General features: G+C 43.3%; 1 protein-coding gene and 1 long non-coding RNA gene across 4 annotated transcripts in view; one reads left to right on the top strand and one right to left on the bottom strand.

Annotated features, from left to right (window-relative positions):
* Positions 1-25,620, bottom strand: part of LOC146358845 (protein FAM228B-like) — a 78,785-nt gene that overhangs the window by 5,434 nt on the left and 47,731 nt on the right. For all 3 annotated transcript variants that reach the window (XR_014786021.1, XM_084821980.1, XM_084821994.1), the window contains 5 exons: positions 24,774-24,848; positions 22,854-23,051; positions 16,710-16,787; positions 11,082-11,169; positions 10,581-10,725 (listed from right to left, as the gene is read on the bottom strand). Coding sequence is in view for 2 of the 3 variants with exons in the window: in XM_084821980.1 (XP_084678106.1) it covers positions 10,581-10,725; positions 11,082-11,169; positions 16,710-16,787; positions 22,854-23,051; positions 24,774-24,848 (584 nt within the window). In the remaining variant the exon portion in view is untranslated. The remainder of the gene's footprint in view (positions 1-10,580; positions 10,726-11,081; positions 11,170-16,709; positions 16,788-22,853; positions 23,052-24,773; positions 24,849-25,620) is intronic.
* On the top strand, positions 18,106-25,147 carry LOC146358846 (uncharacterized). Its single transcript, XR_014786033.1, has 3 exons — positions 18,106-18,389; positions 21,982-22,139; positions 24,804-25,147. It is a non-coding gene; the product is annotated as an uncharacterized LOC146358846 (long non-coding RNA).

Here is a 25,620-nt window from a genome sequence, read left to right as displayed (position 1 = left end):
GATAAATGTGGCTCGTCACCAAGCCGACTATAATGCAAAGGTGATGGCCTTAAGGGCCTTAAGGCGACATGCTTGACTCCACTCTGTGGGTTTGACCCCAGAGGCTCGGTCGAGAATAGAAGACCTACCCTTTGATGGAGCAGGATTATTTAATGCGAAAACCAATGAGCAAATGGATTCTGTCCAGAAAGCGAGAACTACTGCTTGTAAAATGGTACTGGTCAAGTGCAACAACAACAACAGCAGCATGCCTCATAGCACCCTTGTTGTTGGTACTGGCAACACCAAACTTATGCCCCTAAGCAATCTGGGGATCAAGCACCTAGATATCAACCTCAGCAACAGCAAAGGAAAAACCACTCCTTTACTAAGTATCAACAAAAAATGAAGGGCAACGGGTCCTCTAAATGTCGTCTTTAACTCCAGCCTTTTTCCTCTGCACATCGACCCTTACAATCTACCTTTTGGTGACCTGCTGAAGAATTTTTATGCAGCTTGGACAAGAATAACATCAGACAAGTGGGTACTAACTATTGTTCACCGAGGATACAGAATAGAATTCAAGACCCTTCTGCTGTTAGGTTTGGTACCAACCACGCCATCTTTGAGAGCCTTAAAAGAAGAAAATCTCTTCTCATGAAAGGAGGTATTCAGCACCTCACCCAAGGCTCAGTGCGGAGGGCCTTTTTTCCAGGTATTTCACCATGCCACAGGATGGGGGCCTTTGACCCATTCTAAATCTTCGGGACCTGAACAAATTCGTCACTACCAAGAGATTCGGAATGACTACACTAGCTACGATTCTACCCCTCCTTCAAAAGGGCTTGTGGTTTGCCACAGTCGATCTCCAGGTGCATACTTCCATGTAGCGATAGAAGAATCATACAGGAAATTCCTCTGTTTCGCCATCGACCCAGAAATTTTCTGGTTCAAGGTCCTTCCATTTGGTTTATCAACAGCTCCACGTGTGTTCACAAAGTGTATGGCTGTGGTTTGCACTTACCTCCGTATCAAGGGCATAGAGGTCTACCCATACCTTGCCGATCGGCCTTTGGTTGATGTCTCCCAGGAAGCCCTATATCACGCTATTGTAGTCATTCTGAACCTTCTCCACGCACTAGGACTCAGGATCAAGAAGGAAAAATCCCACTTGACTCCCACACAAAGTGTACAGTTCATACGAGCTATGCTGGATTCCAGGTCTGGCCGGGTTATCTCCCCTCAAGTCTCGTCAAAGACTTGGGCAACCATGCCACTTCAGTATTTTTCAAGTGCCACACCAGGGCATACAACATTCAGTGTTTGCTGAGCCACATGGCAGCAATGGTGTTAGTCGTAGAATGGGACCAGCTGCGGGTGAGGCCTTTACAAAATTGGTTCATTCGGACTTTCAGTGCAACCGACAATACTTTTTTGGTCAGCCTTACAGAACCGAGGGATATAGCTCTCATCCTGATGTGGTGGATGAATCCCACACATCTGATTCGGGGGATGCCCTTTCTCCTCTCTCCTCTGTCCAGGGTCCTGACAACAGATGCTTCCTTACTAGGTTGGAGAGCCCATTGCGGTCCTCTACAAATGCAGGGTCTATGGTCTTCCACAGAGATTGCCTCCCACATAAATTTCCTAGGGTTAACAGCAGTTTGGAAGGTCCAGCGTGCCTTCGAGCCGTATCTTCTACATCAACATATCCGGATTCTCACAGACAATATCACAGTTTTATGGTACCTAAACAAGCACGGGGGAACACATTCCCCAAGCCTTCTTCATCTTACCATTAACATTTACAACTGAAACGACGAATGTGCAGCTTGTTCACTTTGATTGTCCCTAGCAATTCCTGGGTTAAACATATCCTTAAGACCACCTAAAGCCCCATAGTATGTGAAATGTGGGTCGTCAGCAGCCCTGACTTTGGGAAGGGATGATTTCCAGAAGACCACCACCACTACTACACAAAACACCCCTGTGGGGGAATGAAGGCCTTTTCTGGACCTTTTAGCTCAGAGGTGGAGAACCTGTGGCCCATCAGATGTTGTTGGACTCCATTTCCCATCAGCTGCAGCCTGCTGATAGATGAGAGTGCTTCCACATGACCTAGAGTCCACTCTTTCCTTATACACCATTATTAAATATGCTTCCAAGGTGGTGCCATAGATCCTGTTGAGTGGATTGATGTCTGTCAGCCAAGAGGATAGATAGCCAAAATCCTGTATTGTCTCCAAACGGACTCAACCAGACCCACTCAGCCTCCAGGCTATCAGATGGACAAGATTAGGTCGCAGGTGTAAATCTGGTCCAGTGTCATCAGACGAACATAGTTATTAGAGCCAGAAAGGTAACCTCCTTAGCCAGTGGGGCACTGTTAGGATGCTGTTTGCTTCTTCATCTTTCAAAGAACCCTCAGTCAGGCTGAGAGATGGAAAGGCATACTTGAGGACATTTGTTCCTGCAGACTGGAATCTGGACATGAATTGCTCCATATGCTTCTTCTCTGATGACAAACAGGCCTAGCAATAGTATCCTGAACTATATGGTCATTTCATGGAGAATATTGCTGAGAAGGAGCCACTCTGACTCCCAAAAAAGAACAGCTGAGCAGCATCAGGCTTAGCACTCATTAGATGTTCTGTACAGTAAACTCCTATAGAGCTAAACAGATACCTGACTTAGTAGCTTGGGGGAGCCCTCCCATGGCAATCATCAGCTAGGTTGGCATTTCCTAGATGGCAGGGAATAGTATGAGAGCCAGTGCGGTGTACTGGTTAGAGTGTTGGACTGGGAGTCGGGAGATCCGGGTTCTAGTCCCCAGTCAGCCATGGAAGCTCACTGGGTGACCTTGGGCCAGTCACAGTCTCTCAGCTCAACCTACTCACATAGAATCATAGAATAGTAGGGTTGGAAGGGGCCTACAAGGCCATCGAGTCCAACCCCCTGCTCAATGCAGGAATCAAAGTCTGAGCATCCCTGACAAATGGCTGTCCAGCCTCGTCTTGAAGGCCTCCAGTGTGGGAGAGCCCACCACCTCCCTGGGGAATTGGTTCCATTGTCGTATTGCTCTAACAGTCAGGAAATTTTTCCTGATGGTCAGCCGGAATCTGGCTTCCTGTAATTTGAGCCCATTATTCCGTGTCCTGCACTCTGGGATGACCGAGAAGAGATCCTGGCCTTCCCCTCTGTGACAACCTTTCAAGTACTTGAAGAGTGCTATCATATCTGCCCTCAGTCTTCTCTTCTCAAGGCTAAACATGCCCAGTTCTTTCAGTCTCTCTTCATAGGGCTTTGTTTCCAGTCCCCTGATCATGTTTGTTGCCCTCCTCTGAATCCTCTCCAGTTTGTCTGCATCCTTCTTAATGTCAAGTGTGGTGCCCAGAACTGGACACAGTACTCCAGATGAGGCCTAACCAGTGCTGAGTAGAGGGGAACTAGTACTTCCCGGGATTTGGAAGCTATTCTTCTATTAATGCAGCCCAAAAGAGCATTTGCCTTTTTTGCAGCCACATCACATTGTTGGCTCATATTCAGCTTGTGATCAACAACAATTCCAAGATCCTTCTCGCTTGTAGTGTTGTTGAGCCACGTATCGCCCATCATGTAACTATGCATGTGGTTTCTTTTTCCGAGGTGCAGAACTTGGCATTTGTCCCTATTAAATGTCATTCTGTTGTTTTCTGCCCAGTGCTCCAGTCTATCCAGATCACTTTGAATTCTGTTTCTCTCTTCCAGGGTATTAGCTATCCTGCCCAATTTTGTGTCATCTGCCAATCTGATCAGCATTCCCTGCACCTCCTCCTCCAAGTCATTCATAAAAATGTTGAAGAGCACTGGGCCCAGGACTGAGCCCTGCGGTACCCCACTCGTTACCTCTCCCCAGTTTGAGAAGGTCCCATTGATAAGCACTTTTTGAGTCCGATTCTGTAGCCAACTGTGGATCCACCGGATCTGAGAGCTCTTTTGCAGTTCTGAGAGCTCTTTTGCCAGTTCCTTTATGACTCTAGGATGCAGTTCATCTGGCCCTGGAGATTTGAACTCATTCAAAGTAATGAGGTGTTCCTTACCATATGCCTATCGATCTCAAGCTGCAATCCTGCCCCTTCAGCCTGTACTTCGCCTTTGCCAGGGGGGGTCATAGACCCTCTTTTGGGAGAAGACTGAGCCCAAGTAGGAATTGAGCACCTCTGCCTTTTCTTTGTCATCTGTTATCGTTTTGCCATCCTTATTTAATAGCTGAACAACCATTTATTTCCTCTGCTTTTTACTATGCACGTAGCTGAAGAAAGCCTTTTTGTTGTTTTTAGCATCCCTCGCTAACCTCAGCTCATTCTCAGCTTTAGCCTTCCTGACGCCATCCCTGCAATTCTGTGCTACCTACCTGTATTCTTCCTTTGTTACTTGGCCTTCTTTCCACTTCCTATATGCGTCCTTTTCTGTTTTCAGGTCATCCCTAAGCTTTTTGTGAAGCCACATTGGCTTCTTCTGTTGTCTTTCACCTTTTCTTCTTGTTGGAATTGTTTGCGATTATGCCTTGAGAATTTCCTTTTTTAAAAGCTCCCACCCATCTTGGACTCCTTTTCTCGTTAGCGTCACGTGCCATGGGACCTTACTGATCATTGTTCTGAGTTTATTAAAAGCAGCTTTCCTAAAATCCAGGGTACGCGTTTGACTACACTCGGCTTTTGCTTCCCTTAGAACCAAGAACTCAAGTACAACATGGTCGCTTTCCCCCAGAGTTCCTGTAACTGCTACTTGATCCACTAAGTCATCTCTGTTGGTTAGGATCAAGTCAATGATAGCCGATCCTCTAGTTCCTTCCTCTACTTTCTGTAGGAGAAAGTTATCCGCCACACAAGTCAGGAATTTCCTGGAGGGGCCATGTTTTGCAGAATTTGTCTCCCAACAAATATCGGGGAAATTGAAGTCCCCCATTACTACTGCATCATGCTTCCTTAAAACACTGGCGATTTGCTTTTCAAAAATTTCATCCTCATCTTCTCCTTGGCTGGGTGGCCGGTAGTAGACTCCGACCACCAGGTTCCTTTTATTCTTTGCTCCATTTATTTTAATCCAGTTGCTCTTGATGGGGCTACCAAGCTCATCCTCCTGTATTTCTGTGCAGAGATATGTATTTTTCACATACAGTGCAACCCCTTCTGTTCCTCCTGTTCTTTTTGAACAAGTTATATCCTTCAATTGCTGTATTCCAGTCATGAGAGTCATCCCACCAAGTCTCAGTTATAGCTATCAAGTCATAATTTCCCTCCTGTATTAAGAGTTCAAGTTCGTTCTGTTCGTTTCCCATACTCTGGGCATTAGTATATAGACATCGAAGACCATGTGCTTCATAGTCTGGCTTTCTTCCTACAGCAACTCACAAGGTTGTTGTGAGGATAAAATGAAGAGGAGGAGGATTACGTATGCCACTTTGGGTTCTTTAAGGAGGAAAAAAGGATGTAAATGTCATAAACACATTAAAAATAAAACAAAATACAGATAAATGCCTTCCTGCCTCCATGGGAGAAATGCAGCTTTCCTAAAGAAACTCAGTTCTATTATTACCATTCTCCTCTCAGAAGACTTCCTTGGCTAATGCTGCAATCCTACACCCACTAACCTGGGAGTAAGCTCTACTGAATGCAATGGGACTTACTTCTGAGTAGACATTATAGGATTGCACAATTAGTCTCTTTCACAAAGGCACCACTCTGTATTTCAATCAGGAAGCATCACAGATTTCCTTCAAGTATTGAGGTCTTCCCTAGGTCTTCATCAAATTCCTCATTATACTGAAACAAATTGTCTTGGGGTATCTTAAAGACTTACAGATTTACTATAGCATAAGCTTCCACCATCAACTACATGAAATGTACTGGTAGCTCAGTGAAGAAGAACATACTTTTTAAGCTGTAATACTTTTAAATTTTGTTGATGTTTGATGATGACTTTTTGTTGTCAACTACTGTTAGGGGGCTGATTTGACCCTGATATGCAGTCCAAGAATATCTAAATAAATAAACGTATCTGTATACCTTATTCTGATGAAATCTTGCTCATGTAATGCCCCTTTTAATATGGACTGCGGATGAACAGATTATTTTCCCAAGAGCTCACTCACCAATGCATTTCTCATCCAGAGTCACGTTGTAAAAAAACCCTCTGAGAATCCCAAGTTCTGATCATTGGAAACTGAAGACAGGCAGATCATACTGCCCAGGCCAAACAACAGGTACAATGGTGTTTCAAGTCAAGACCTTCCAACTCCATATTTAGCATCAGAGTTCCAAAATCATACCAAGTATATATTATATGAAGGATACTGCCAATAATAGTCATTGCAACAGGTGCCATACCATACCTCAACAAGGGAACGTGCAAGGGCTACTGTATTTCTTCCTCTATTGACAAAAACCATATAGACCTGAAACAGCAGGCAGAGCTCTTCCTTATTGACCTGCTTTGGTCTAAATATCTGCTTCTATGACCTGGTCCAATTCTTCAGAGACAGATTCCACCTTACCAGCAGTCCCTTGTTTCTCATCCAATAGCCTAAAGATTGCCAATGTCAAAAGAATTTGTTCAATATTGATCAAAATGCCGTCCCGCCATCCTGTATATCTGTGCTGTATGTAAGAGACACCAATTCAGGAATACAGTCTTTTCCATATCCCACTAAGGACTAACTACCCTAGTCCTCAGAGAAGAAAACTTCACCTTATATTTGATAAATTCTGCTCCCCTCTCTATACAGTTTCACACGACCTTTTCCTCTTTGGACAACTCTGGGTTTTGTTAGACTTTTACTAGTGTATTCATTTACAAACATTAGTACAGATTCTCCCTTGAGTATCTTGTTTAAAGACAATTGGATGATTGCTTCCCAAAATCCACAGTATTCTAAAACACCTGCATCAAAGGCAGGAGGGGGGATTTCCCATTTCAGACTGATTGTCTTCCTTTCCCTGGACACAATGATTTTTTTCTTTTCTTTTTTTTAATTAACTCATTTGCTGCTGGGAAAAAAGCAAGAGGCCACTCTTTCATTCCACAAATAGCAGGAGTTTCTATTCCAGGGAAAAAAGAAAAAAAATCTGTCTTGGAATGCCCTAACCCAGGCTGACCCAAGGCCCTGTTTTATGCAATACATATTCAACAAAGTTGTTGCAGACACGCAGTAAGATAGGCATCAAATGCTGGATGGATGTACTGTATACATTCACCTGTCAGAGGTCTAGACCAATCCAACAATCAACTGATCTTACTGTGTAACTACTAAATGCATAAATGTTCTTAATAGCCTCATCTAGTCCTGAGTTAACGAGCACAGAATGCAGTAATAGGAAGCTACACCTTACTTAATTTCAGCCTGTCACAGGTCAGCAACTTATCTTTTCAAATGACTCTGTTAATTTTCAAACAATATATAATTATTTTTATACTAAAGTGACTTACAAAGTGGGCATTCCTATATCAAAAGTTTGAATAAATTTAAAAGGAAGTGGTTTTTAATGTTATATATGTGTAATTATGTGTGTTTTTCTTAACTATCTTTGGTATGTTCTGAACACAAAAGACTTACATAGATAGCAATGTAATGATTACTCATCAGAAGCGAGAATTCTCTTTTTGTTTTAAAGGATTTTCAGAGCTTTCTCAGCAAACTGGTTGAAGATCAGAAAAACATCAGAAACTCCAACATAGCCATCCAACAATTCAGACAGCTCTGGACCCTTTGGTCAGAAGGCTATAACCTCAATAACAAATCTGATCTCATTTTTTGATCAAGTCACCTCCCTTGTGGACCGTGGGAATGCTGTAGACATCATATACCTCGACTTCAGCAAAGCTTTCGACAAAGTGCCCCATGATATCCTGATGAGCAAACTAGCTCGAAGTGGGGTAGATGAAACAACGATCTGGTGGATCCACAGTTGGCTACAGGATCGGACTCAAAGAGTGCTTATCAATGGGACCTTCTCAACCTGGGGAGGGGTAACGAGTGGGGTACTGCAGGGCTCAGTCCTGGGCCCAGTGCTCTTCAGCATTTTTATTGATGAGTTGGAGGAGGAGGTGCAGGGAATGCTGATCAAATCTGCAGATGACACAAAATTGGGTGGGATAGCTAATACCCTGGAAGAGAGAAACAGAATTCAAAGTGATCTGGATAGACTGGAGCACTGGGCAGAAAACAACAGAATGGCATTTAATAGGGACAAATGCCAAGTTCTGCACCTCGGAAAAAGAAACCAAATGCATAGTTACAAGATGAGGGATACGTGGCTCAGCAACACGACAAGTGAGAAGGATCTTGGAATTGTTGTCGATCACAAGCTGAATATGAGCCAACAATGTGATGTGGCTGCAAAAAAGGCAAATGCTCTTTTGGGCTGCATTAATAGAAGAATAGCTTCCAAATCCCGGGAAGTACTAGTTCCCCTCTACTCAGCACTGGTTAGGCCTCATCTGGAGTACTGTGTCCAGTTCTGGGCACTACACTTTAAGAAGGATGCAGACAAACTGGAGAGGGTTCAGAGGAGGGCAACAAAGATGATCAGGGGACTGGAAACAAAGCCCTATGAAGAGAGACTGAAAGAACTGGGCGTGTTTAGCCTTGAAAAGAGAAGACTGAGGGGAGATATGATAGCGCTCTTCAAGTACTTGAAAGGCTGTCACAGAGAGGAAGGCCAGCATCTCTTCTCGATCATCCGAGTGTAGGACACGGAAGAATGGGCTCAAGTTACAGGAAGCCAGATTCTGGCTGAACATCAGGAAAAATGTCCTGACTGTAAGAGCAATACGACAATGGAACCAATTACCTGGGGAGGTGGTGGGCTCTCCCACACTGGAGGCGTTCAAGACGAGGCTGGACAGCCATCTGTCAGGGATGCTCTGACTTTGATTCCTGCATTGAGCAGGGGGTTGGACTCGATGACCTTGTAGGCCCCTTCCAACCCTACTATTCTATGATTCTATGACTCAATAACATTTTGGTGGAAGTCTAAAGAAATATGCAGTGCTGCCACCGGAGTCTCTTATTAGAGGAATGGCTATCATTTTGGGGCCTAGGCTCCTCCAGAGTATGAATTTGTGCTGTACTAAAGAGACACCAGTTCAGGAATGCAATTTTTTCTATATCCCACCGAAGACCGTCTTACCTCAGAGAAATCATTTTCATCTTATCACTGATAAAGTTCTTCTAAAAGAACACTACCCCTGCATAGATAGTTTTACATCTACTTTTTTTTCTTCTGGCATACCTAGATTTCATTAAACAGATTATTACTAGCTTATTCACTTACAAACATTTGCAGAGATCCTTCTCTGGAGATCTTATTTGAGGTCAAGTTGGTGAGCCCTGTCCCCAAACCTACAGTAAACACCTGGATAAAATGGCAAGAGCAGAAGGAGAGGACTTTCCATTTTCCTTCTTCCTCTTGACACACCATAACTATACATTTTTATTCCCTCCTTTGTTGCTAAAAAAAAGCAAGAGGCAACCCTTTCAGTCCATGAACAACAGAGGCTACAATCACATGCTGGATAGATGGAGAGCAATGGTATTATCAACGAGTCTTGCTGTGTAGCTACTGAATACATACTGCCCATAATAGTCCCATGTGGTCCTTCAACGATTGGCATGGAAATGCAGTAAATAGATGCTGCACCTTATCAAATTCCAGCATGTCGTTCAATTATTAAAGGCACAAGGCTTCTGTAAGGAAAAATAAGGGGCCACCCTGCTTACAGACCTTCAAAAACAACTCCCCTAGATGTACAAGCAACTGAAAGCCTCAGTCTACCTCTGGCAAAGGAGACACTGGAGGAATATAAGGGAGAAGAACTGGAATTCCCAGTTCTAACCACCAGAAGAGACCCAATTATCTCCCTCTTCAGTTGTATTGAGTGTGTATGTAAAGGGTGGATTACATACTGGAAAGTCTCAAAGAGTGTTCAAATGGAGGGAATAAGAGAGGTGTAATGAGAATGGGCTTTGAAAGGAGAAGGGGCAAGAAAAATTAGGGAAGCGAAGAGGTGTGTGACAAGGAAATTGTTTGACAAGGAACTGTGAAAGGGGGATTAAATGAAAAAGGGGAATCCCCCTTTTCTCTAGGGAAAAAACAACTGGAAAAGGAGAAAGCAAATTTATAGCTTAAGATAAGTAACAGCAGAATGACATGTCAATTGAACTATCATCTGTGAACCAACCATAGCCTCAAATAAATGGAAGGATGGTTCCAATGATCTTGCAACTTTTTTCTATTAATGTCCATCCTCTGGGGCAGAAACGTATATTGGGCTGCCCCTTGTCATTTCTACACTTACCAATAAATAGGTAATATAATGACTACTGGACATATTGTTAGCCAGTTCCTGGTTAACACTGTTTTTAGACAAATTAGTATGGATTCATATAATCTATTTCAGACCACAGGATATTTAGCTGTCACCAGTAAAACCTTCTTCAGTGGAAAGGAAAGTACACACATATACGGTTTTATATAAAAATCATTGGTTGTGTTACAACACTGGTTGTGTGAAACATGAAATAGGGGCAACATGTTCTAAAAAGTCGTATCAAACTTTACCGGCTCTTTTGGCGAACTTCACTTTCCATATAGCCAGATGGAATCTTCAGCCACTCAACAGGATTCATAAGCTGCCGACTCAAAGGAAGTCGTGGCAGCTCAACCTTATGGAGTTCATTCAACTCTTTGGAGGAGTATATTTTTCCTGTGGGAAGTTGAAAGCATATAGAACAAGATCACTTCCATTTCTGGAGTGACTGATCTCGGAGATGAAGTAAAAGGGCCAAATCTACTCCTCCCAGATATATACCATCTCCCAGATATGTACCATCAACTTGCTGTAACACTACCACTTTGCCATCTTTTGGAAAAGACCCTTGGTGGCCATATTTGTACCCTTCTTATCCCTCAGAATTGATCAGGCTAACTTGTAAGCTTTGCGGTGGCGTGGGGAAGAGGATTGCAATGCAAGGGCCCTTAGCCAGGGTTTCCAAATTATCAGCCATTAAGTCTGGGATACAGAATGCTTCACAAAAGCAAATAGTAAGCACTACAGAATACCTGTGTCACACTGCTGGATAATGCCGGCCTCAAGGTATCTTCCTTGTATCTCCATTAACAAGGGATCATATAAAGGTGGAACCGACGCCTATTAAAACACAACTAAGTTCATGTTTCTGCACTGCAAAATCCCATCGCAGCATCAAACCAGTCATTTTTATTTCCTTAGGTTAAGGGCACAATCCTATTGTTTCTGCCCTCAACCAACATAAGCCTCCAAATTTGCCTCTAACATAAGCCTCCAAATCATCCAGTGGAGAGCGGGAGGCACAGTAGTGGCTGTCTTCACCTCCAGGTCCTCCCACCCTGCTTTTTTTGCCTGTCTAGCTGGGGTGTTTCAGAGGATGGAGAGGCCCCAAGATGGCTCATATCCTGGCCTATTCAGTCGCCTCCCCTTCCTGCCCACCCAAATGCCCGCTTTCCTCATCCTCCAAGGGCAGGTTCCCGGCCTCAGAGAGCAGCCAGCGCAGTACTTTCTGCACCAGCTGCAAAGGGGAGGGGGGTCAGAGCATGGATTTCCCCCTCTGAGGTCCAAGCACTGTCTCCAGCCTCGGATCTGGGAATCCAAAATACCCCATGGCCCCTCAGATTCTGGCTCTGCTCCCTAAGAGTCCATAAGTTATATGCATGGAGTGTGCAAGGGAGAGGTCATATGTCATATGTTCAGCCAGAATCTGTGCAAGGGAGAGGTCATATGTCTGAGCAGCTAACACTGATGCTCAATGGCAGCTAATAGGGTTTGCTCTCTGCAATAGTAATGTTTCCAGTTACTTATGAAGTCCAATCCTCAACTCAGACAGTATGTCGCAATTACATTACCTCATGATTCTTCATAAGTGCAACAGGCTTTTACAGTGTGCCTCAAAGAGCAATGGTAGTAGGCTCATAGCCACCACCTACTACCACTTTGGCTCACAGCAGAAGATTATGCTACTAAACCATGGTGTATCTAAGAGCATGCAATTGTTAGCAATGGTATGCCACAGGAAATGGTACCGGAGTTAAAAAAAAATGTTATATTGACTTCCTGGTCAGTGGTAGCCAACAAAAAAGTGTACTAAAACCATGTATATCATTTGATACACTGACCATTTTTTTGTGATGGATTTTCCTACCGCAGCAGCTTCAGTGTGGTTTGGGAATGTGTGTGACCTCAGCTGGCTTTGGCATGGGGAGCAGCTCTGACTGGCAGAAGGGAAAGCTGCTGTCATGAAAGAGTGGACACAAGGAGAGGAGTGGGCTAAACATGTCTACTCAGAAGTAACTCATTGTCTTCAACTGTACTGAGTATGGAGCGGAGAAAGGGGTCAGGAGAATTCCTTTTCCTGTCGTTTTAAATTTTTGCTTATCTGCACCAGTATAGATGCACAGAAGAGTAATGAGTTTAAAAGAAGATTGCCCCCAAATGACCCCTACTCCTGCTGAGAAAGGGTGTACAAAAGGAGACAAGTGGGCTAAACATGTCTACTCAGAGGTAACTCATTGCCGTCACCTGCACTTCACTGAGCCCCAGAGCAGAGGGAGGGGCCCGGAGCAAGCCTCCACTGATTCACTGCACCTCACCTACACGGTTGATGATGTTCTGCTCTACTCGCAGGACTCCGCCCACCCAACTCCAAACAAATGCAGTTTCAGGTGCCATTTGCCCCATGAAAGTGCTTTTTTGTCAATGTATACACCCCTTACTGGCTCCATGTGCCGCAGAAGGAGCTAATTCCATTTCTTTAAAATCCACTTTTAAATGGAATTGTGTTGGAAAGTGTCTTTGTGTAGATGGGGCTCTGGTTGATTTCAGGCAGGAAAACTAGAGTTTAATTTTATTGAGAATTCACCAGAGATTAGCCCAGACCTTGTTTTCAATACCATGTCTCAACCCAAGAGCATGTATAGCACTAATAAAAAACAACAGTGCATTCTTCTTCAGTAATTGCTCCAAAAGGGGGCTGCAATAGGGGGGAGCCAATAACTCCCATTTGTCGATTTCATCAGGACTTGGGGAAATGTTGAAAGTGGGGAGGATACTGAAAAGTGTCAGTTCAAAGCACAATAGCAAGAGGATGACATTGCCAAGTGGGAGTTATTGCCCGCCTCCCACTTGGTACTCCTTTTTTAAGCAATTACTTCATGCACTTTTTTTTTTTTTTTGGTGCTTCTGAATTGCACAAATGGGTTCGTACTCTTAGTATTATTTTTCCCTGCTCCTTCGCAAGTGTGCACAGATTAACCTACATGCAGTCTCACCTTGTCAATTTCCTAGTATATTACCTACTCCATTTCATCACTTCCCAGACAGCTGTAATATATAAGGAAATTAATAAGGCAAGACTACACATAGCAGACAGACAAATCTGCACACTTGCTCAAGACTGGGAAAAAATAAAATTACAAAAATTACAAACCCATCTGTGTACTTCCGAAGCGCCGAAAAAAAAGATGGCGACCAAGTTGTGGTCTGTCCAAAGTGTCATTTCAGCATCGGTGGAGGAGCAAGGAGGAGGGAGGCTAGAGATCTTGAAGGGTGGCACAGGCTTTTCTAGTGCTCTTGATGAGTAGCTCTGCAGCTGCTTGTGACAAGCCACACTACCAGGTTCAGACATCATAACAAGCCACCCTGAGAACAAGCCACCCTCAAGAACTATGATATCCTGATTAGCAAACTAGCTAAAAGAGGTAATGAGCGGGGTACCACAGGGCTCGACCATGGGCCCAGTCCTCTTGAACATTTCAGAAAGAGAACTGGGCCCATGGCAGAATGAGAATGCAAAGTGATCTTGATTGATTGGTGTGCTGGGCAGAAAACAACAGAATGAAATTGAGAGGGAGAAATGCCAAGTTCTGCACCTAGGAAAAAGAAACTAAATGCACAGCTACAAGATGGGCGATACTTGACTCAACAATACCACAAGCAAGAAGGATCTTGGAATTGTTGTCGATCACAAGCTGAACATGAGCCAACAATGTGATGTGGCTGCAAAAAAGGCAAATGCTCTTTTGGGCTGCATTCATAGAAGCATAGCTTCCAAATCCTGGGAAGTACTAGTTCCCCTCCACTCAGCACTGGTTAGGCCTCATCTGCAGTACTGTGTCCAGTCCTGGGCACTACACTTTAAGAAGGATGCAGACAAACTGGAGAGGGTTCAAGGGAGGGCAATGAAGATGATCAAGGGACTGAAAACAAAGCCCTATAAGGAGAGACTGAAAGAAGTGGGCATGTTTCACCTTGGGAAGAGAAGACTGAGGGGGAGATATGATAGCGCTCTTCAAGTACTTGAAAGGTTGTCACAGAGAGGAAGGCCAGCATCTCTTCTCGATCATCCCAGAGTGCAGGACACAGAAGAATGGGCTCAAGTGACAGGAAGCCAGATTCCGGCTGAACATCAGGAAAATCTTCCTGACTGTTAGAGCAATACAACAATGGAACCAATCACCTAGGGAAGTGGTGGGCTCTCCCACACTGGAGGCATTCAAGACAAGGCTGGACAACCACCTGTCAGGAATGCTTTGACTTAGATTCCTGCATTGAGCAGGGGGTTGGACTTGATGGTCTTATAGGCCCCTTCCAACTCTACGATTCTATGATTCCTACTATAAGCCATGGGTTCTCAGGGTGGCTTGTGTGTGGTTAACAAACCGCAGTGAATCATCTACACTGGGTTCACATGTCATGGTAAGCCATGCTGACACTAAAGGCTCACAGCCCACCATGGCTTAGCATGTTGAGCAAACTGAGAAAGAGAAAATGCATGGATAGATGTTGGCATGAACTGTACAGCGCAGGTTGGCGTGTCGTCCAAACCCAGCACGCGGCATGATGGGGGTGACTTTGTACCCACCCTACAACCCACAACATGCAGTAGGGCTTGTAGAGTGGGTATGAAGCCACCCCTCCATACCGTGCGCTGAGTTTGGACAACACGCCAACCTGCAGCACGGTAATTATGCAAAAGACGGGGGCGTGCACAGGGGCAGGGGGAGGAGCCATGATGGCTTCTTTTCCCCTGCAATCATCCGAACAAACACACACCCAAGAGAGAGAGACAGACAGAGACTGGCCAGGTTCACATGATCACGTAGGGAAAATAAGCCAGTGGCTTATTTTTCTGCCCTGTGTGTGCCGGTCACAAGCTGCCTAATTAGCATAATTACCCTTGCAAACCACCCTGAAACCCATGAAATGTTCTAAGGCTGCTGGACTGTCTGTAAACCACCCCAGCCAGCCACCCTTGTTGGGTTTGGATGTCATGACAATTCATGCCTGGTGAGAGTAATTATGATAATTAGGCAGCTCATGACTGGCATGCTCAGGGAGGAAAAATAAGCCACTGTGGCTTATTTTCCCTACGTGATAGTGCAAATGCACCCAAAGAAAAGACAGTATCTGAGGTGACCCTGGCTCTGCCCACCTTTTGGTTCTGGTCCCACCCATCACCTGCTCCACCCTTGCCCACTGCTAGCATGTAGCCCCCAACATATATCCCCCAAGGGAATATGGCCCCCAAGGGCAGGAAAGTTCCCCAGCCCTCCATGAAAGGCTTCCAGAAGAGAAGGTTTATTGCTTATGCAGTTTAGTAGTTAAGAAAATGAGCTGGACTGTCCCCAGTTCAAATCTCAGCTCAGCCATTAATTTACTGGGTGGCCTTAGGCAAGCCACCACCTCTGAGTTTCAAGTCTTTGTCTATAATATGGGATTAATGAGACTGGCATGCCTGTAAGGCTGATGAAGGATTACAAAAATAATGTATATGAAGCACTTCGACAATGGAACCAATTACCTGGGGAGGTGGTGGGCTCTCCCACACTGGAGGCCTTCAAGGCGAGGCTGGACGGCCATCTGTCAGGGATGCTCTGACTTGGATTCCTGCATCGAGCAGGGGGTTGGACTCGATGGCCTTGTAGGCCCCTTCCAACCCCACTATTCTATGATTCTATGACTTCGAGCACTTAGTATTCTTCTGCTCCAAGGAGGTGTAAATATTTGACCATTTTATGTTTACCTTTGTTTCAAAGAATTGTAGGATAAGAAAAAGCAGCTGTGGATAAACAATACCTCACTGCATATGTGGTTTGATGCCAGATTATTCTCTAATCTGTCAGCTAATATGAACATGATATGAATATGGCTTAAAACCAATGCCAGCTTTTACTGTGCAAAATGCTAACATGGTTTCCATCAACCACGGTTCTTGCTCCACAATTCACAATCTTCTTGGCGGTGTAGTTGTCATTACCACTATTGGAGGATGGTCCCCATGGACTGTGCAATTCCAAGTCCATTCTAGTCAAGCTATTAGAGTCTAGGAAAAGGAGTTTTATATCCACAGTCACAATACTGTGCGGAGTTCACCTAACAGCATGAAACGTGTGGAGGAGAGAAAATGTGAAAGTCCTGATGGAAAAGGGAAAGGCCAAGCCTGCAGATATATGTGCTTGTAACAAGCCTCAGTTGTCAGTAGATAAACCCCTAAAGCCTCAATTAATCCACAATGTGTTTTCCATCTAATTTTTAAAGATCTTTAACCCAAACTGAACTCTTCACAGCCTCTGCCTAACAATGCTAAGTAACCAATAAAATCATCATCAGTGCTCAATCTTCTAGTCAGAATAATCACAGAACACTGGCTACCCTACCTTCCAAATGTCTGCACAAGTCTTCAGGAAGAAAGGATCATAACATGAAGGACTGTAACTTTCTAAAAATGCACTGCCCTGTGTAAGGAGAAAAATCACTAAGTCAAGCTATGACTGCAACATAGCAATACCTAGTATTTCCTTTCTGGTACCTTAAGGTACCACATAAGAAATATCCTAGATGAATATTAACAGTCTTGAATCCTCAACATTTATCTAGCATTTTCTTAATGTAAAATGCATTTATCTTCATCATCATCATCATCATCATCATCACACCTCTACAGCACTCTGAAGGGGGGCATTTACCACTTCACAGACATGGCACTGAGAATGAAATTTGCCATTTAGGTCATTTCAGCTACTGGACAAACCAATTTTATAATCAAGCTACAATACCAACTTTTTTTTTTCTTTTCAGCATTACCGAGGTTGCAGTTTTAAGGCAACAGTCCCTAAAATATGAGTCATGACCTTTAAGAAGGGATCTCAGGTTATTAAAAACAGATTTTATGGCCACTTAAGAACCAAAGTAAACATGAGATTAAGCACACATTTCTGAAAGTATGCTCACCAATGGCCACTTTATTTTTTTCAGGAAAAGAAGCTTGCGCAGGGTCTCAGTTTGAATTTGGATTACAGCAAACGGGGGGCGGCGCGGTTAAGCCTTTCCTCATCATACAGTTTCTCACTGCCATTTGCTACCAAAGACACTGTTTACAGTAAACAGCAACCTCTGGGGGGATATTTTCAGAGGGAAAACAGCATGGGGAGGAAAGGTTCAAGCCCCCCATTCTATGCACCACAGTCCTGATCAGGGCCCTGCTTAGTAGGTTTAAAAAAAAAACACAGTCTGGGCTGAGCACGGTTTTTAAAAAAATGTGTGTTTGACATAATGTGTAACTTGGGAGATAACCTCTTAATCAAAGAGCGAGATACAGGACACGTCTACACTATACATTTATATCAGCTTTAAGCCCATTTATCTGTCATGATTCCAAATCAAGACACCTTGAAAAATGCACTTCTATAGAGGGGCTAGAGCTCTCCAGCAACACAGAGGCAACACCGACTGAACTACAATTCCTAGGATTCTGTTGCCCATGACATTTACATTAGAAACCACCTAGAAACAAATATTTGCAGTGTAGATGGGTCCCACATAAGTGGATACCTTCAGTAAATAGCTTGGAAACCCCAATTAGGCTTTCATTACTGTTATATCAAATATACAATTACCATTATTGTAGCCCCACTGGACAAATATAGGACGTCCCTGCTCCAAAGAGCTTACAATCTTATGTAATATACACCCTTTACAATCTCGAAGGGGAACAAAGGTATTGTGCTAGACAGTTGATATACAAAGTCCATAACTTCCATAACTTTCTTTCAGGCTGTGGTATCTGCAATGCAGGTAGCATTGAACACAGAAGATCATTCCCCCCGTCATCAACAACATTCAGTGAACACTTCAGAAGCATTGTAAGGATGAGCACCTGAACCTGGTCTACTGTAGAACTGCTGACCCATGTTTATGGGCCATGACACTGAAGGAAACCAAAGCATCTTCTGTCTTCAAGGATATTTAATGCTGTCACTATTCTTCTCCCGAGCTTGATACCTCCTGTAGGATTGGATAGGTGGAGGTATAGGGAGGAAGAAAGGATTATGGGAATGGTAAGCACTGAAGTCATGAGAAGGCTCCTGTTCAGAAGCTGGAGGCTGTTGTGAGGGCTGAGGTGGTTCAGAAGCTGAAACAAAAGAGGGTTGAGGAGCAGAAGATGGAGTGGGAAGAGGAAGAGGAGATGGGGGGAAATTTGGCAAAACAATTGAAGAGCTGGCCTGCTCTGAGGGGGACAGCTGTAAGAAAGGTGAATGAAAGAAAAGAGAAGGTGAGTGGAGGTAAGGGGGAAATGGAGGAAGCAAATGAAAGAAATGAGGTGGAACAGAGGGAGGAAGCAAGATTGAGGGGAGAACGATAACTGGTGGAGATGTGGAAGGGGAAACTGAAAGGAGTGAGAATGGAAATGGAGGAAGAAAAGAGGGGAAGCACGAGCTATAGGAAGGATAAGGGGACTCATAAAGTGGGTGAAATGGAGGAAGGAGCACACAAAGGGAGACTGGGGATCCAGGAGCAGAGGAAGCCTAATGGAAGGAAAGACACAAGGAAAGTAGAAAACATACATAAACAGAAAAGTACAGATTAAAATTGTGCCAGTTAATGCAAGGAAGTGACTGATCTAGTACAAGTTTCATTCATTCTTATTACAAGAAATAGTAAAGTAAAACTGACAAGATACATGGGCTGTGTCCTTAAATGAGTAAAGAGTACAGATCTGCACACGGATCTAATCCTAGGCATTATATATCAAGTGATACACACTTACCGCCAATTGTCTCTGTTTACCAAGGACAGTTCCTATTTTCTGTAGGGATGTACGAAAGTTCCGCCACGGATCTCGGGGAGGCCAAATACCAGCGCATTCAGCCCCCCAAAATTGGTGGCGGAACGGCCCGCCACCCCCCTGGGATGAGACTTACCTTGGGCGGATCTTCCTGGCGGCGGCGGCGGCAGCGGCGGCCAGTCTTCCGACCGGCTGCCGCCACCACCATTTCCAGGTTAAAAAACAAAACAAAACAAAAAAAGTGATAGGCTACGTAAACATTTACGTAGCCTATCACGGCTAGATTTAAAAAAAACACCGTGATAGGCTACGTAAATCTTTACGTAGCCTATCACAGCTAACTTAAAAAACAACAACAACGCGCGTATGCAAATGGCAGTGGCGATGGCCGCCGCCATTTGCGTTCCTTATTTTGGCACATCTTAGTCTACGTAAACATTTACGTAGACTAAGACGGCAAAAATAAGGGGAATGCAAATAGCGCAGACGCTACGCTATTTGCGTTCCCCTTATTTTCGCCGTCTTAGTCTACGTAAATGTTTACGTAGACTAAGACGTGCCAAAATAAAGAACGCAAATGGCGGCGGCCATGGCCGCCGCCATTTGCGTACGCGCATTTTTTGTTTTTGTTTTTAAATCAACCGTGATAGGCTACGTAAACATTTACGTAGCTTATCACGGCTGACTGCAGGGACGCAAATGGCGGCGGCTATGGCCGCCGCCATTTGCGCCCCTGCTAGCCAGCGGCCGGATGTCCGGCTGCTGGCGGAGCCAGCCGGCAGCTCCGCAGAATTGCTGTGGAGCACAGCCGGCCGGCCAGGATTCCGGGGGGAGGAACGGAGCGCCTCCCCCCCCGGCCAGGATTCCGGAGGGAGGGACGGAACGCCTCCCCCCCACCATCAACATAATCCATGGAAAGCAGTGTCCTATTTTTGCTTTTTGAATGATGTCTTGTTATTATAAAGCTATTGCATAATTATAAATGCTTCTATAAGAAATTAATTCATAATTTGTTAACAGCTGCCCAATTAGCTATAGCACAAAAATGGGAACCTATCAAATATTTGGATTTTATTAATTATGGATACACTAACGTAGAAATTAGGCCTCAAAAGGAAGACAGAAGTCTTATTTTGTGGAAGACTAGTGGGAAGTAATAAGATAGTTGGAAACTGAACCTGTGAACTAGGACATGCCAAGTAAGTACAAAACTCTGTCTTTCTCAATATATACACACACACACTCACATACTATGAGCCTCAGAAAATACGAGGATGTTGGGAAATAAAGCTGTCTCTTTAAGAAGCACAGTTAATGTTACTACATAGTACTAGTTCCAGTCATTCCAAGGTAGCAGAGCTAGAAAAAAGCTATGCTGATTTACAGCAGATAGACCTGGAATAAAATCAAAATAATAAAAATTTGAAGACTTCCCCCAGTTGAGATAGCAGAGCTAAATAGATCATACAATGTGCATATTGTAATTGAACCAAATTAGGTAGTATTGAAATATATGTTCTCCAAACAGAATTTGGTATGGACATCAAAAACTATTTTGAGATCCTTTAACAATTCATTTATGATGCCATGGAAACTTTTTCAGCAGCACACTATGGTGGTACAGTTCATGGTTAGCAGCCAGTGGAGAAACAAACTAGGGATGGACAAACAGCCTTGTACTTGCCTCCCAAAACTCAATCGGGCCCTTTGAGTTTTCCTGTCAAATGCTCAAAAGGCATGATTTATGCCATCCCTCCACTGCCTACCAGCCTTTTCTCCTAAGGAAAAAAAATCATCTTGAGGAAAGGGGATAGAATAACAGATACCAGACAGCTCTGAAGAAGACAGGAGAGGCCTGGTGGGTCTCTCCTTCTGTGGGGACATGACAGTGGCAGAGATTATGGAGTTGAACTACAGGCAGTGAGTGGCACTGCCAATGTAACTTGCTTGAAAGAAGTAAGGCCTACCGGATCTCTACTTCCCTATCCCCCTTCTCCAAGGTGAATTTTTATTTCATCTGGGGAGGTGTACAGTATAGCACCCAGAAGAAGGTTTGCGGGTGCAAGCAGATTTGAGACAGGGGGCCTGCTTGTCATGGGCTGAGCCCACCTTGATTCTCTTCACACAAAGGTCGAGCAGGGCCGTTCTCATAGCTAAGCATCCCCGCTTCAAATTCTTGCCCCATTCCTGAAACAAACACCACTTTTCACATATTCACTGTCCACTCCAAAGCAACCTAGCATATAAGATCTATCATTTACCTATGTACCTACCTACTAGCACTAGTCACTTACAGCACTTTTTCACCCTCACAACAACCCTGTGAGGTAGGTTACTATTATTCCCATTTCACATATAGGGAGCTGAGGTGCAATAGCAATACGCCTGAAGGTGCGCAATGAGCCCATGAGGTCAACTTGAACCCAAGTCTCTATAGTCCAAGTCCAACAATCAATTCACTGGTCCAAGGCTGTATGACTAGACTTCTGCTTTCATCCATCACTTATCCAGTTCCATGGACTTCACTGAGGCTGCAAATAAGATCTTATAATCCAATTGTTTGCTCTGCATTAATGTTCCCATGTAATTTCCTACAAGGATGTGGGCTTGTCCTCCAATTGTTCACAAATGGCTTGTTGCCTTCATGCCTATCTTGTGACTACATTTTCACAGTTCTGTGTATAAAGTCCTTTGAAGAAACAAAATTAATTCATCCAAGTTGATGAACCAGAAATAAATTTGGCAGTTCCGTTAACAGATGGTGAAATATACATAAATGTTGAAGCAATGTTTTTATTAGAAACAATATAAATGACAGACAGACATGCTACATCTCCCTCTCCTCTCCTCACACACATCTACAGGAAGGGTATATCGGTTCCATTCTCGCTTTGGAATGTAGCAGTGGGCAGGGAAGAAGCAACTACTGACAGCCACTACTTTTCCACTGCCAACAGAAGAAAGCTAACATAAGAAGAGGAGGACAACTGGCTGCTGAGGAGCTGGCTGCCATATTGCACAGGTATGCTCCTGAAAACATATCTTGTTCTTGTCAACATGACAAATTAAAACAAAATCAATCTTTTAGAAGGAAAATGCGTTTAATTTGTTAAACAAGTGGAAATATAGTCCTCAATTGTCTATTCAAACCCAGATAATGCTGAAGTATTTTGTTAAAATGGTGGCACCAGACCTCAGATTTATTCTGACAACATATACAGTACCCTCTCCTGCTCCCAAGCTGTTCGGAGAGGGGGAAAAAACCCACCTCAGTCTCCACTGATCCATTCAGTTACCTAGGTCTCATTTTAGACATCCTGTTACACTACCAATTGAGGTAAAAATGATTTTCTCATTAGAGCAAATGAAATTCTGAATAATTTCATTCTTAGCTGACACAATAAACAATACATTTTTCTCATGCACATACACAAAAATGTATGTATTCACCTCTATAGACAAACTGTAACAGCTGAAAGGTGCAATCCCATGCATGTTTTGACAGAAAAAGGGCCTAACACCCATTTAGGAGTTGTAGGATTTTTTTTTCCATTTAAACATGCATAGGACTTGCACTCTAAGTCATGGTCTGTGAATGTTTTGCTACCAAAATAGCTATTAATTCTATAAAGAGCTAACACTGGCCCTAACCTTACTTAAAGGTAACAAACCCAATAGTTTTGCTAACGCCTTGCCAAATGTCTTCCATTAATAAACATCTTTTCATTACCAATACCTTCTTATTACAGTAGTTCAAGTAAAGGGAGAGCTGTTTTCGTTTCCTTTCCTCTATTTCTTCACTTGACTGGTTGTCAACTTTGTCCTGTATTTTCTGTAGGAGAGGTCTTGAAACACTCTCAAACCATTTCTTGTAAAGCATTTCCCTCCTTCTTAGAGCTAAGAAATCATTGTGGTTCAAATACCTGTCTACTTCCTAATTGACAGAGAGACTATTATTAACAAAGCTAGGCAGCTTATGAACAAGTAAAACAACCTGTTAGACACTATTTTAAAAAAAGGAAAACTGAAAGACATAGGTAACATTATAACATTCCTACACAAAAGACATGCCTAACAGAACACTGGGTATTCTTAACTAGAACAAAGTGCATATTCTGGAAGAGCTGCCTTGCAGATAAGGAAAAAAGTGATAACAGTGAAACTAGATATTTGGCATCCCTTAACTAACTTAACATTCTAGCTGCTAGAATGTTAAGTTAGTTAAGGGATGCCAAATATATTATTAACTTTCAAAAAATATATATTATTTTTGAAAGTTAAGGTTTCTTGTCACGGTTGTGAAGAAAATCTCGACAGTAAGTCATTACATGAAGCAACATAAATGGTCAGACAAGAGTGAGGATAGTTTTAGGGGCTAGACTATGCTTGAAATTCAGGGATATGATGACAGCTGGAAGGGATTGTCATACTAATTGCCTAGAACCCAAGAGCCCTACCCACTTCACACCTTCCCAAGTAGCAGAATAAGAAGTCAAACTTGAGGTATGTGATATCTGACAGAGCATAATATAATAACACTAAGATATCCTGTACACTCTCTGGCAAAGAACCCCCTAGAAGAACAAGTTGAGGCATGCACAGTGGTTTGAAGGGCAATGCATCACATATATTGGTCTTTTTCCTAGGGAAGCATACCGAACTACAGACAAAAGGTGTGATCCACAAACTCAACTACTCTTATGTGACCACTACCAGCACAAGCAGCCAAGTCAAAGCATTTTAGGATTTAATTTGTATACTGCCCAAAGAACTTCAATTACTGGGTGGTTTTAAAGTATAATAAATAAATAAATCCAAGATATGCATGGGCCTACCTCTGCAGGGGCTACTGGGACTTACTGGTGTGTTTGGAACAACTCACATCTAGGACCTGAAAACCTACAAAACTCCATCCTTCCCATAACTGAATTCAGACCAATGGCACCTGCAGCAGAGTGGCTAAGACACAGGACCCCAGGATGTAGGCAGAGGTCCAATATTTAAGTGCCCAACACACAGTGGGTTGCAGGTCAACACAATCGAATTTTTGAAAGGAGCCTGAGCTGGAGTGACGTAGCATGGTAGAGGAGAATAATGAAGGGGTTGGGAAGGAAATGCAGGGGGCAAATATATCCAAGGGTAAATCAACACAGATGGTACAAGATAACTAGATGTGATGTTAAATGCATGTAAGCATTTAACATGCTTGATTTTTGTCTTTTAAATAGCATTGGTGGGGGTGCAGTCAGGATAGGGACTGCTACACATGGAGAGGGAGGCTTTAATCCTTTTCCCCACACAGTGTTCCTGATGAAAAATGATCCTTGAGCTGCCATTAGCCCTAAAGGGGAAGCTGGAAGCTCCCTTCTCCCATGGCTGCTATTTAATGAACAAAAATCAGGCATCCTAAATTCTTACATTTATTTAAGATCACACCTAATTTGTCCCAGAGTGGGTTCAGTTGCTACTGAATGTATACTACATTTATAATGCCCCTAGTAAAACAAAAATTCTAGTCAAACATCACGTATGAAAAGCCATTAGATACAACAGATATTTCAACAGCCATTCTTGATGGCCTAGGCATTTTCAAATCTGAATGTCTTTCTCAATAAGAAAGACATACTGCAAACATAAACTGTGTTTTGTTTCTTACCCTCACAAAGCGGTTTTCTCTTTCCAACAGGGATTGAGTGGAGCCAACAACATCCTGGCTTTCATTAACTATGGCCTAATAAAATACCAGCAAAATCTGTGAAGTAGAACTACTGAATCAAGAGTAGTAAATAGAATTAGTTTTGCGGACTGATTAGCACTATAGGGTAGGAGGTTCCATGATCAACAAGAAGAAGCTGAAAAGAAAGTTACTTGAAAAGCCTTTTTTTTTTTTTTAAGTTAATGGCACTTGAGCTGGTGCTGCTTTGAGGCTATACTGAATTGGAGATTATCTCAGAGTCGGGGAAAATTGCAAGGCATTGAAAGTGATGAAAAAAGTTGTCATTGCTGCTACTTGCACTGTCAAGAATGTTGAAAGAAAAGCTGACTTTGGTGGTCATGCCTGTCAATCCAACATATTTTATGACATATTACATTAGATTAGATATGTAGAATATTACTAAGCTGCACAGTAAAAGATCTATTAAATCCCAGGTTCAGTATTGTACATTTCAGTACAATTCAGAATAATTCCCAGAGTAGACTGAAATATTTTACCATGCTTTGGGCAAGTAAAAAAATAAGAGGGCAACTATCACAAAAACAATGCCAGTGTATATAGATAGATACATAAGTATACAGAATCCTAGGTCAAGAATAAGAGTTTACTGACAAGCAACTACTGTTAACCAAATTCAGGGGCAAAGTTGCATATCTGTATTTTGCTAAATAGCTCCATGAATGGTATTAACAGAGCAATCCTAAGTGGGGTGGGGGTGTAAAGTGGCCGTTCCTTCACCACTTCCAAAGCCCTGCCAGCATGCGCTAGCCAGGCCAGACAATGGAGG

The sequence above is a fragment of the Heloderma suspectum genome, chromosome 1 (genome assembly GCF_057233095.1).
Source record: "Heloderma suspectum isolate Gila_16-S chromosome 1, 16-S_ref, whole genome shotgun sequence".
NCBI classification, from domain to species: domain Eukaryota; kingdom Metazoa; phylum Chordata; class Lepidosauria; order Squamata; family Helodermatidae; genus Heloderma; species Heloderma suspectum.
This window is presented reverse-complemented; position numbering and strand designations above follow the sequence as displayed.